We start from the raw sequence: 13,798 nt of genomic DNA, 5'->3' as shown, positions 1-13,798 counted from the left end.
TGAGCTGAATAAAACGAGGGACCTTGACTCGCTCGCTGCGCGTGATACTTGTTAATGGGTTGTAATTAACGCGGCGAATAATCGGCGGGTGTTCGCGATGCGCCGTTCGAACGACAGTCGAGACTAATTGAACGTCGATTACGATCGATCGTTTTCAGCCAGGTTATCAAAGGGAACAGACGCAAAAACTGACCTTGTTTCCCGAGTCTTTTCCGCTGTTCGTACACGCACAGCAGGCTCAACAAGTGAAACGCGTTAAATCGTGTCTAATTAGAGGAAGATCGGGACGCAACCGATCGAACATGCGCGAGTGTTTCTCTTCAGACGTTCGTTTCTTGGAAAACAATGCTAATGATAATAATCGCTTTTATATTTAGAGCGGTTATGTTGATTGTAATGTAATTAGTCCTCAAGTATGTAGGACGCAAGTTTCTATCTGGTGAATTCAGGCTTTGCGAATTCAATTTTGTTAAGATCTTCTTTCGCTCGCGATCACCATGGGAAAAGTATTTTTATTAAATCTATACCTATCTAATCTACTACTTTATTAAAGTATTTTGTTACCAAAAATGTCATAAATAGCGAATGGTCGGTATGGAATTAATTACTGGTTAGAGCATCATTACGGTCAATGTAAAATAGAAAAAGCACAGTATTAAATCCATTCCATTGTAGACTTATTGTAAGTGCAAATCGTTTTATTTTCTATATATTAAATGAAATCATGGCTAATAATGATTAGGTTTGGTTATTTTTCATTTTCGATACTTACTACATAATAAGAAAAATATATATACAATGTTTAATTTTAAAGTGTAATACTGGCCATTCATATTTAAATACTGACAAAAAGGGATTTAAATGCTGACCATTCATATTTAAATACTTACAAAAGGGATTACGATACTGACCAATGAAATACAAGCCATTCCAAAATTAAGAATGGTGGACAAGTTTAACCTAATATGTCGAAGGTTATTTGGCGGCATTTGGCATTTTTTAATGAACATTTTAATCCTTTGCATTGGAAAACTTGTATTTTACTTCACCAGTAATACAAAACTCATTTGAACACAAGTACATTTAGAGAATTATGCATTTCTCATAAAGTTACGGTGGAATAAATTTCACTCCATAATTAGTAATCAATTCTAATGTTCCCTCAGATAAGAAATCCGAGTGCAAATAAGAAATCCGATCCTTTCAACTCCGCTTAATTTTTCAAATGTATTGATCAACAACTGCGTACTATTTGAAATTTACTTTAAAGAACAACTCCTCGACTGTTATTTGTAAACAATTTTATTCGCAAATTGTATTATATATAGCTCTCTACAACTTTGTTATATTTACTGACGACGAATCACACTCAACAAAGGGGCGTAAAGAGTTAATTTGAAAGACACAGTATTGTGCTAAATTCTTGTACTATCTGATAAGTCAATTTTTCTTCCCTTTATTACAGCTATTCTCAGATTTCTCGTTAAACTTTAACAAGTGTTTATAGGGATGACGAGTTGTTCAACTATAATACTCAAGTTCATAGCTGGTGAGTTATTTGTTGAACAAAAAGAATGTTCGAAACAAATTTTTCCAAGTAAAGTTTGAAAAACTTCGATAACAAAGTAAGTTCAAATGATAGGATTTAATCGTATCGACCAAAGATGCGTTCAAACGCAACTTTATAAAACAAACGAAACAGGTGGTCCAAGATTTTCGCAAAGCACTTTGTATCGCCCATAAATCGTGGCGTTGAAAAACTGACTCGAGGCGTATGAAAAATTAATCGAACAGATCCGAACAGTGGCGCAAAAAAGGAACGAAAAAATAACACCGTTCGAACGAGAAGAAAGGAGGACGAAAAAGCAATCGATCGGTAAAATTCGCGGTTGTCTGCCGCGTCGCTTTCACTTTTACCACGTGGAAAACGATCGTTTCCTATTCGCGGAAAGAGCGCACCGCGAACAACGCGGCAAGTGAAACGCAAAAATGAAAATTTACCATTCCACGTACCTGTGTTTGCGCAGCAGTCGCGTGGCCGATCGCGTGTATCGCGAACGCAGCCGCTCTTCAAGGATCGACGCTTCGACTCTCGCTGGTTCCGCGATCTGTAAACAACCAAAAGCGAAGAACATTGAATATCTTCTCGTTTACTCTCTCCTGATCGTTTATAACCATAAGTATGATTCGAGAATGTCAACGTTTCATAGCTGATTGTTGAAAAAAGAATTGAATGTACATTGGATCGTCCTCGATCCAACTGTTGGAACTCGGTACGACGCATACTGTTTGAATAATAGAATTACTTCTTTTTTAATCATTGTACAATCATTATGTAAAGGGGAAAAATTTTATGTTTTGTTTCATAAAACAGTTTCAACTTCGGTTTGCATGTAAAAGTGGCTACTAAAAAATGGCGTGTTAACCAATTAACTGCGTTCGACGTGTCCAACGACATGTCGATTCAAAGCTTTATTGCGGTGGGATTGACGTGTAAACACGTCGTGGAAAATTACCGTTCGATAGAAAAACTTAAAGTTTCAATAACACGTAACATAGTTATCATTTAGTCGCGGACAGTAAAAAATTTCAGTCATTATTTTAAAACGCGTAATAATGACAAAAAATTAAGGTTAACATTTGAATGCTATAGCATTCGTGCCATTCTGCGTCACGATGAAAATGAATGCTTATAGCATTCACGTCCGTGAACATGTCGACAATAAACCTGCTATAAATTTATAGAAAAAAATAGGTTCAATTCTTTGACATGGAGGTTATTTCTCGTACAGTGTATTGCTTTTTACAAAACTAGTTAATTATTTTTCCCACTGTATCGAGTATACCACGTATCGTTTAGTTTACTTTACTACGTACCCGATTCCTCGATAACAATTGCTACGATACAAAAAAGCCTTTGTTGCAGCAGTTGTGTGATATTAATAAGATTTACCAAATTTTTTGCTCGAATTTTTCTTCAACTATAATATCCTTTTCAACGACGAATTGTTACTTTTTTATCCAATAAAAATGAAAACCTTTTACCGTAACTTTTCCTCACATTTATTATGCGACCATTTGCATTGTATATGTGTATACACGTCATTATTTGATTTTAATTACGCACCAGGTGAGAGAACATACAAAATAAATTTCATAGTTAACTGGTTAATATATATAATGGTAAAAATAAATACTATTAATAAAAGCTATTATATCAACAGAAATAAAAAGAATAGGAATACAAATGTTTCAAAAACTGTTTACAGTACCGTATAGGTACTTATCAAGAGTCAGAATTATTACATAAGCCCATTTACAAAACATTCCTTTCTTTTTAGTCATACGCCAACCTATTACTAAAAAGGAGCCCCAATTAAGACGACTAGTTAATGTGCAAGTAAGTATACAATTTATCATCAAAGAATCTCATACTCGAATTACATTTTTGCTTTCCACGCTAATTATCAAGGTGAATAATTTCTCTGAAAAATGATTATCAAATAATTTATATTACTAACACTTAACCAGCCGCTGCTTAAATGTATTTTCATTGACGATCGGAAATATTTCGTAAGTTTCTAATAAGGGGAAGTGGACTATGCATTCTATTATTGATCATTTCTATAATTAATAACATTAATTTATTTTTAATAGAAATAAGCTAAAATGACTATTTTTTCTTCGACAATTCGACGGGAGAATTTGATAGCTGCGAGCTTCTGTGAACGTCGTACGTCGTATAAGTGTAGAGCACTTGAAACGCAACATTTCCAAGCTCGTTTCAAGGCTGACGGAAGCTTCCGATCGTGGCCAGAAAAACGTTTTTCCGATACCTAAGCGGAAGATAATGCTCGACGGGCTACCGTTTAAACAACGCTCGGCTGCTCGCAATAACCAGGCGACCTTTAAAGAAGCTTCCCGCTTTTCATCCCGGCTACACATTACAGTCGCGTGCCTGGCTGAGATGCGCGGTGACTTTCACGAGCTCTCTCAATGATGCGGCTTCGTCTGATGTTAATCGAGTCATTATGCAACCAGCAATGCCTTCGCTACGCGAATTACCAATCGTGCCGTTCGACGCTACACGATAAGTGTGCACTGCTAGCCTAATCCATCTGCCGATATACAGAAACACCCTTTTTACAAATAACTATTCATCCCTTTGCACCAAACGTAAACTAGCTAATACGAAGTGAGAAATTTTATTCAAAAAGCTATAGACATTTATTTAAAAGTAATTACCAATTCATTAAAGTCGGTACATGTTACGTAATTTATAATTTTATGTAATTAATAGTATGCATATATCTATGAAAATTGTGTGTAAATATAATAAAATAATAAAAAATACCAGTTGCTGGTGACTTGAAAGGTTGACTATAGTTAGATTCTTCAAAAGGTTCTTACTGATATTTGCGAAAAGTTAATTTTTTTGCTGTATTTTATGCTCGATGAATTTTAAATTAAAAATGTTCTAGATCTTTTATACGTAAATATTTGCAATTATTTCTGTACTGTGTATAAGTTTAATAGTATTTCTTTTTAAATATGTTAGAAATAATTATTGGAAGCGATACGTTTGTTTAATATCCCACGCTCTGAAACTTGGGACAGACACATACCACAGATATCATTATTTTTAACACTAAGTTTACGGTCAAATCGACGCATTTCAAATTTCATAAGGAAAATTACAAAAATAACTTTAGTACTAAAATACCATTTAATAACATAAATTTTCTATAAATATATATCTTATATTTTTATTTTTAAGTTTATACTGTATAATTATATTAATTGTATTGTGCATATCCGCAGAAATAAGTATAATTATTTACAACTACAATATAAAAAATAACATAAATATTTCAATATAACATTTCCATTAAATGTTATATAAATAATTATATAAATAAAATTAAATAAATAAATACTAGTAATTAAACCACAAATAGATAGAAAGCAACTAACGCAACACAATTTTTTTGCCCAGAGCATAGGCTGTGCTCTGCAAATACGTCTTGTTACTAGCTACATCTTCACTGTTATTGCGAACAACTGTGTCTTCGCACGGGTTGATAACTTTTAGTTTATTAATTTAGAAACGCGCGAGTTACGTGAGAAAGGATGACGCTCGCAACGTTGTTCTGGCTTTCATCGAAATCGCGTCATTTTCTCAACAAGTGCGCAATGCGTGGCGAACTTTCGTCTAATACTCGAATTAAGAAAAATAGCATTCGAAGACGAGAGGAAGTTAAAAAATTCTTTTTAAGCGTAGAAACTCGATGCAGTGCTGCGAGTCGAACTGAGATGGCATTCAGAGCACGAAGTTAAAAAAGTGGCGTAAATCAGCTCGTTTACACGCGGCCACTCAAAAACTTCTCGTCAGAGGTTCGACGAGATTTACGAGGCGCGATTTATCGATCGAATATTTTCGCGGTATTGCGTTCAGAGTGGTCACAGTTTTAAGACGATACAATGCAAGACAACCTCGTCAACTGTCCTCGAAGCAACAAAGAAGAACGTCTGTACGCGAGCCTCGCCATTTGCAAACATTGCACAACCATCGTCTTTGCGACAAAAAATCACTCAACGCTTTCAAGAATCCACAATTTCTCGCGAAAATTCAAGTCGACATCGTTCTTGCCAAAACTACCCGAGAAACAATTATTTGTGTATATGTGACGTGAAGGATCACGGATGTGACTTTGAAGAAAACACTAAGGCGGTCACATTTGTAAAAAAAAATGACTCGTTCAACTTAAACAACCATTTAAGTTGCGTAAGAGATCCGTTTTCTAGGAACACCCTGTGCATGCAGATTACTATAAAACATCGGTCGGCAACTTATGATTCACGGATCACTAATTTGTAAATTTCAACTGATTAATGTGAAAAAACATAAATATAATTATTTACTTAAACTTTGAGATATTATAAATAATAAAATTAACATTAACAGCTTAATAACAAAAAATTCAGGTGCTTGCATACGTCTTAAAATAACTAAGTATGAACTAGACTTGACTGAATTGACGTCAGAAGTTCAATGTCAGAGGAATAATTAATAATTACTGACATTATTATAATTTTTTGTTTACGTTTAACATAAAAAAATGTTAACTACTTTTGTATTTCTTTTCACAATAAAGTTCAATGTTTGGAAAAGAATTGTGATTTTCTCCTAAATTATATAATACTGGTAGCTGATTTTTTATTGTCCAACTTATATCGTGTACCACTCTGTACATACAACATATTTAATGGTCTTGTACTAGTTAATTGTGACTCGAAACGTCTTCTCAAAAGTCATATTTTGATTGATTTTGATTCACTGCGAGAAAAGGTTGCCGCCCTCTGCTCTAAAATTTTGTTCGGCTCTCTACGAAAAACGCGAACAAATAATTTCTTCCGACGTCGTCTGCTTTTTACACGTTACAGAAATTTGTTATTACCAATTATTCTAATGGAGATAGATGCACGCTATAATCGCTATAGGTGGTCTAGCATTAAAAATCTACAGAACCTGTTTACCGCGTTAGTTATGTACGTGAAAACATCATCGGATTCCGCGAATGCCCGGCGCGTCTGACAACGACAAATGGAAATTGCCCTGATTGATGGCAGAAATTTTGACGAGGCATTACATCCCCCCCCCCCCCCCCCCACGAATTTCCTACTATTCTTCCGCAAAATTATTGCTCCTTGCGCGGTCGTTACGAGGCAGTTACACGGGATTTCGCATATTCATGCGAACGTCGCGTTATCGGCATAATAACAACCTGGGAACTGTTATATCACGAATAAGCAGTTTTCTAAAGTCGTAAGAGAAAAGAAGAATAAATAAAAAACGATGGAAAATTAACGTTGCACGATAAGAAGCTAGTCGATCACGATCGACCAGAGGCGGTCATGGAAGATCGCAACGACGTATAATTGTCGCCCGTCTGCTGCGAGATAAGCGTTATCGCGACAAGATCTATCAGACGAAAAGAGAGAAAACAACAACGATCGACGTTCTATATAGAGATACTCACCGTGCGAGACGAAATAGAAGTGGATGGCCGCAGCGCAGCTAGTAGAATGTACCAAAACACAGACGGACAGGCAGGCGGGACTGATCAGCCGTGGCGTTCTATCTTCTACTTGTGTTTAATTACGACACAACTCGGGAACACGGTTTTACGCGAGCCCACAGTCGAGCACGTCACTCGTCGAACCACGCGACGAACCGATATATGCACCTGACCACGCGATTTTCGACAGCCACGCACGCTCGTGCGACTTGTTCTCCGCGAGCAAGGGCAGATCGGACGAAAGTAACGCGATACGAGGGAAGCACGTGGCGCGACCGTTCCGGAGAGACCCGTAACGAAACGATGTTCACGCGACAAGAGCTCGCTGCTCACTGACGCGGCTACGCCGCGTAGGGTTGCCTTACCCCACCTATTAGAATCGTCAACCCCCACCACCCGTACGAGCGGAGTAACATAACTTGTCGGCGATGGCTTCGAATTGCTCCGATAAATCAGAATCTACTCCGATTTGCTTTTGATTTTTTTCTTTTTTTGTTTAAGGTATCATTTATAAACGACAAATTAAATGGTTGGTATTTAAAATAAATTTCGGTCGGTATTTCATTACCAAAATGATCGGTATAAAAATAGTAAACGGTCATTTTAGGTTAGATTAATTAGTTCAATTAATAGACAGACAATATAAAGCAAAAGAACACAGTATTCAATCCCACTATAGACTCGCTGTAACTCAAAAAATAATTAACGTTTTTGGCCAACTGGTATTTGTTTAGCTGCTACTGGGGGCTTCAAAGGATACTGAACCCTTATATTTAAATACTGGCCAAAAGGAACTGTAATTAAATAATGGTTAAAAGAGATTAAAATACCGACTAGTAAAATACAAGCCTTAATTATACTGCATTGCTTATTGACGGATTGGTTTCTGAAAGTGGTATAAAACACTTCAATGGTAATTTTCCAATTACTATGCGAAATCAATTATACTAAGAAAAATATAAGCACCCTGATCCTGTTAGCAGGATGCAAACAAATACAATGTATATCTACGTGTATGTGTATGTAATAATTTTGTTGCAATAAAAATAATTTCTAAGGGATACGTGCAATAACAGAAGTAGCATTTGTACTTGCGACAAACCTCAAGGAATTGTATCGTTATTGGAACAGTTCTTCATTTTTAAATTCATGAATTTTTAAGCTACATATTGAACATAGAAAACGAAGGTTAAAGCTGGTAGAAACACTATCTTGATTAAATGAACAGACGATATCTGAATTCTAAAAATCAACTTCGATAGATAAACTTTGACTCAGTAATCTAATCTTTAATCTAAGCTTTAGTGTGTATTATTATTAATTTGTAAACAATTTACATTATCAATTTTAATAACATTCACGTGCACTACAAAATAACCAATGTATTCGATTATACAGGAATAGCAATGTATCGATTTTATTGCACAAGAAAAAAATAGTAACTAAACATTTAAAACGTCATATTTCACGATATTTTACGACAGGAAATTATAAAATCTATTTTTAAATTCTTTTTGATAAATTCCGTGTTTCTACCGCATAAACTTCGGAAATATTCTTTAAAATTTGCACAGCTGTCGATACAGCTTTTAAAATAAAAGAATCACGAGTATTAATTTCATATCTATTTTTAAAAAAGTCTAATATATCGACAGCTACCATTTTTCATTATATTGTAATAACAATGAAATGATATACTTTCTGTACCTTGATTTATACTTTCCACTTCAAAGAGGAAATTACTGCTGAAGTAAGTTGATTTGTATAAAATTTCACATTTCTGACATTTGTCTGAGGTTTATCAAAGAAGAATTGATCCGTTTTTCTATTTTTCTACTCCTGATAAATAAAAAAAACAAATTTTTCAAATTGGGACTCTTATTAAAGGAACCTCCAAACTCCAAAGAAAGACATAGTTAATCGATATCCGTTCACCAAACGATCATCGTCTACACTTTGTTAAACAATTTCAGAAACACACAGTGTCAACTCTAGTACTATACCGAAGACTTTCGTCTGTAACCGACAAATGTTGCAGTGGCTTTTAACCCAAGGGACAAATTCCCGTTCTCGAATAGCTAGCAACACTATCATCTTTTTTATTTCAGATCGAATTTGGTGCATAATAGCAAAAACTCGATCATTGACTCTACTAGCTGAAAGAATATTATTCTATACTAGACGAGGATGCTACACACTCGACGTTCACCAAATGATATCCGACAACCGAACGTCCCCAACAACGGTCCTCGACTTCCAAGCGAGTCAAGACAATCTCCGCGTCTGAGGACCGAGCCGCGAGTCGTTAATCAATTTAAGCTGGGAATCTCGATCGACGAGGAGGCGAACGAGCGCGGATCTGATTCGCGGCCGTAATTAATACCGGTCGGTCGGTTTCAGAGAAATCGAGCGGAGCGGCAGGACGAAGCAAGGGCTCGAGGACGATCCTGACCGATGGAAAGGCGTCGCTGAACAACCCGCTGGCAGTAAATGCAAAACGACTTGACCCGGCCGACGGAAGATCGAGCTGCGACAAGACACGTACCCGACGTCTCGCCTCCTCTCGTCCACGAATGACAGAGAGAGGGAGAGAGAGAGAGTTCGCTGAAGGAATAACGGGGAGAGTATTCGGCCCTCGAGCACTCGAGGCCGCGAGAGTGCAGAAGCTGCACAAAGGAACGGGCAAGATCGAGGTCCCCGTACGGTTGCGAATTCAATTACCGACTGGCCATTAAGTGCCGCGTGATCGAGATACCCTGTTCGCTACCCTCGTCTTATTCTACTTGAGGTCGTTCGACGAACGATCCTCGACGCGTTACGTGCGAATTACGTGGGTTCGTGTCGTTCCACCGGGGGTGGGACCGTAAGTACACCTGGAGAACATGTTTCGCGGCTCTTCGATATATATTCCTGTGTTCGAATTTTATTTTTAACCTTTGGCTTTCATGGAGGCAATTAAAATGTTCCAAGTGAGATGGGGAAATGGTTAGCTTCCTTGGAGAACACTTTGCGAACGAGCTGCGGTGGATAAATTCGTTTTCTCGATATTAAAGTTGATCAGAATTTATTTTTAACTCTTGGCAATCGAAAAAATAAGTAACATTTACATATAATACGAAAACGTAATTGTATTGTACCATTGCATCGCTCTAAATATTCAAGCGATATTATGTTAACAAGTAATTTAAAGTAAAAATAAATTATCAAATCGTGCTAAACATAAGAAAATAAAAAAATATATTGTATTTAATAGTTTTAACTGTTATTATTTACTAATGTCGAATCACATCCAACAGAGAAGTGCAAATGGTTAATATTCGAATCCTGAGAAATTGTGTTACGAATTTAATTGAAAGCTGGCGACGAAAATTGGTGGGATAACAGCATCGGATGATGGAAAAGGGGAGTTCGAGTGTTGGAAGAGAAATACAGGGTGTCCAATAGAAGAGAAATGGCCCGTATTTCTTACGAATGACTTCTTACTTTCCACCGGAGTTCACTGCGTCGGGGCTCGGTCGAAATCATTTTTCAGCAAATAGTGCTGACCGAAAGAATTCCCAGGGATCTACCATCGGATGGTCAACGTAAAAATGAACATCGATTGCCAGACACGCCGCGTATCTACGTCTGATTCTTGAAAAGAAAAAATTACATAGAGTATAAACGTTCTCGAAATTAGGATTAAATAATCGAAGAGGCTATCGTAGAATCGACGAAGAAGAGTTTCGTATGTCGAGACGAGCTCTACCAACACGTTGAATTATGAGGGAGCGTTTAGGCACGGTTTCAACGCGTATAATAAGGAACGAAGGGAGAAAAACGTGGCGCGCGGTTCACGTACCGCAGATTCTTATGCTGATCTGTCAGGCAAACAGCCCTAAGCGGGCAAATTTTCCAACGGTTCGGCCAAATTTCGATGTTTACTCAAACTAGTCCGCATACCAAGTAGCGATCAACATTCCCTGCATACGCTTCGGACGTCGCACCGTGCATAAACCCGCGGGATTTTATTGCGGTTTAATCTTTCGAACACCACGCTCGGACCCGTCGTTCGACGAACGTCTTCTGTCCGCAGCTTAAAATTCCAATTAGAATTCGTGGACGCCTTTACGGGCCTCTTGAACTTGCACGGGGACATTATTCAGGATTTTTTCTGACTAAAACTCGGGTATAAGTCGCATGTACATGTCTCAAAAATAAAATATAAAAGTAAATGCGTTATTTCCAATGCTATCAAATAACTACAATCTACAATCTACAAATAAAAAACGTGTGTATCACTATGTATAATTATTATAATTTTCTCATAAAATTTATTTCATCAATATTAATAAAATATCGAAATTTATTAACTAATATATTAAAAGACAATAAAGGTTTTATTTACCCATAAGAAAATTGAAAGCTTCCTTTTTTCTTTTGTTATAAAAGGCTGCAGTGCCATTTTGTGCACAATACTTTAAAGTATACACCATCTTTTAAAATAAAGAAAGAATAGTAACACTTTCTTTTAAAATCTTTCAGACTTTTCTTACTCCCTCGATTCTCCAGTATAGAATTTATAATTTCCGATACTCTAATTTTTAAGAAATTGATTACTACATGAATTATAACTCTCCTGAAAATTAACATTAACCATTTGTCTTGAGACTCCTCGATGAGATTCCTCGATTGAGACAATGCACATAATTTTCAATTCTCATATCACAAGAACAAAAACTTCATTTATTCTGTCAGGAAACTACGAATGTTACGTAAATAATAATGCTGTTTATACATTTTCTTACAAGTGCAAAGGGTTAAGCACTTACAATTACAGTACGTCTACCAATAATTACGGGCATGCATCTCACAGATTGCTTCGAAAATTCAGCTCGCAGTTTAAATAATTTCTACGAACTTCCCCGAGTTCTTGGGTTCGCTAGCTTTTGGAGCAATTCGCTGAACAATAAGTTTGGTAACGTAACAGCAGAAATGTTTCGTTGCTTATTTCTCATTTCTATAAGAAATCCTTCAATGAAATTCGAATTTTCAAAGGTGTCTACGAAACTCATACGAGCCATTTATCTTAAAAGTGACCTAAGTCCATTTGTGAAAAAATCAAGCTAGCTATTTTAATATTTACATTCCTGCGTTATATTTTCATTTTGAAGCAAATGATAAATAATACATTTAGAATCATTATGATTTTGCAAAAGGAAAATTAGCAGTTAATAGAATGATCAAAATATTTATTTTGAAAGTGGCTTAAACCCCATTTCGAGAGTTTCAAACGGATATGAAGTATATTATGCAATTTTTTAAATAATAATAATTCCATTAAATATATAATTTTAATATAACACATTAACACCAGTAACTAAGTAAGTAAGAAGGGTTAGTAATGGTAATGGTAACCCTGCTGTACACCGACAATCCACTTTTCTTCAGTTTCCTACCGCGATTTTTGAAAACTGAACCATATAAAATGTTCATTAAGACATCAATGAATGATGATACACTAGACAGAGGTTTGAATTCATTTCCGCGTTGGAAAAACCAAGGAACTTTAATAATGTACGAAAAAACAAGACAAATCGCAACGTTAAAATACAATTTGATCATTAGATTCATTATACTATATACCACTTGCACGACATAATTATTTTAAATCCCTACTGTATAAACAAATTGGAGAAGAATGATTAATCAATTGCAAAGTATTATTAATTTTAATGCAAGATTTCTTTAATAGTAAATAAAAGTTGAATATTATTTAATTTTGTAACATAAAATTGTATATTTTTCTTTTCATTTCAAGGGAAATTTATATTTTCCACGAACTTACGCCACGGCTTTTCGAGAATTATAACAATACACTATCGTTTTATTAGTTACCCATATTTTTCAATTTATTTAAGCGCAAACTCTGGAACATCTCGATTTTAACATAAATGACCTTAACTACTGTATCCTAAAACGGCAAATTAACATTAATTAAAGTTGTTATTATTTTAAAAACGTCACGCTTTTTCAACTCAATCGTCCAATTCCATGCGCTAGCTACAAATTTTCCGTGCAGTATCATTTCACCTGAGCAAACACCGTGTTTACGGTGCGTGTCAGACTATTTCGCGGTCGATTCGTTAAAATGATCGCGGTGCTGATAACGCTGACTAATAATAACCCATTATCGCCTACTTTTATTTTATTAACGAAGCAACAAACGCAACGGAAACGAGAAAAGAAGATCGAACGAAGAGTAATAATCTCTCGTGTCCATTTGTGACTCTTATCTCTTATGGGAAACACAATCGATCGTGCGAACACGTATAACGCGTGTGTATACCTGCTATTAAACGGAAATGTATACGATGATACGATATCGTTAAAAAATTTTAAATATCGTTAAAGAATTTTTTTGAAGATTATGACGTGCAAATGGATCATGTTATGCAAAAACACTGTGACTAGTCATGGCAGTATTTATTCTGCCATCGTTAGTATTTATTTTCGAAAGAAAGAGTGAGAAATGTAATCTGATCGCAAAATTGCGAAAGTAAAGTACAAAATAAAAGGTCTACGGTGATTGAAATCTTTGTTATTATTAGAGCTACGTAAAATTGAAATTATTTAAATCGATGATCTTTCTTGTTTCTTATGTACGTCCATAGGTCGTTTCGTTTACTATAATACTTCTGCTTGTACTAATACTTTTATTTCTCCAGAGTATCACAAGA

The 13,798-nt window shown here is 35.8% G+C and overlaps 1 protein-coding gene across 1 annotated transcript in view; it reads right to left on the bottom strand.

Moving 5' to 3' along the window:
• Positions 1 to 2,055: 2,055 nt before the first annotated feature.
• The window catches only part of LOC143424566 (coiled-coil domain-containing protein 137), a 28,548-nt gene continuing 16,805 nt past the window's right edge, over positions 2,056 to 13,798 (bottom strand). Inside the window, exon 4 of the mRNA XM_076896711.1 lies at positions 2,056 to 2,108. Within this exon, the coding sequence (XP_076752826.1) occupies positions 2,071 to 2,108 (38 nt within the window). The 3' untranslated portion in view covers positions 2,056 to 2,070. The remainder of the gene's footprint in view (positions 2,109 to 13,798) is intronic.

The sequence above is a fragment of the Xylocopa sonorina genome, chromosome 6 (assembly GCF_050948175.1).
Source record: "Xylocopa sonorina isolate GNS202 chromosome 6, iyXylSono1_principal, whole genome shotgun sequence".
NCBI classification, from domain to species: domain Eukaryota; kingdom Metazoa; phylum Arthropoda; class Insecta; order Hymenoptera; family Apidae; genus Xylocopa; species Xylocopa sonorina.
Note: the sequence above shows the minus strand (reverse complement) of the source record. Positions and strands in the feature narration are given on the sequence as shown.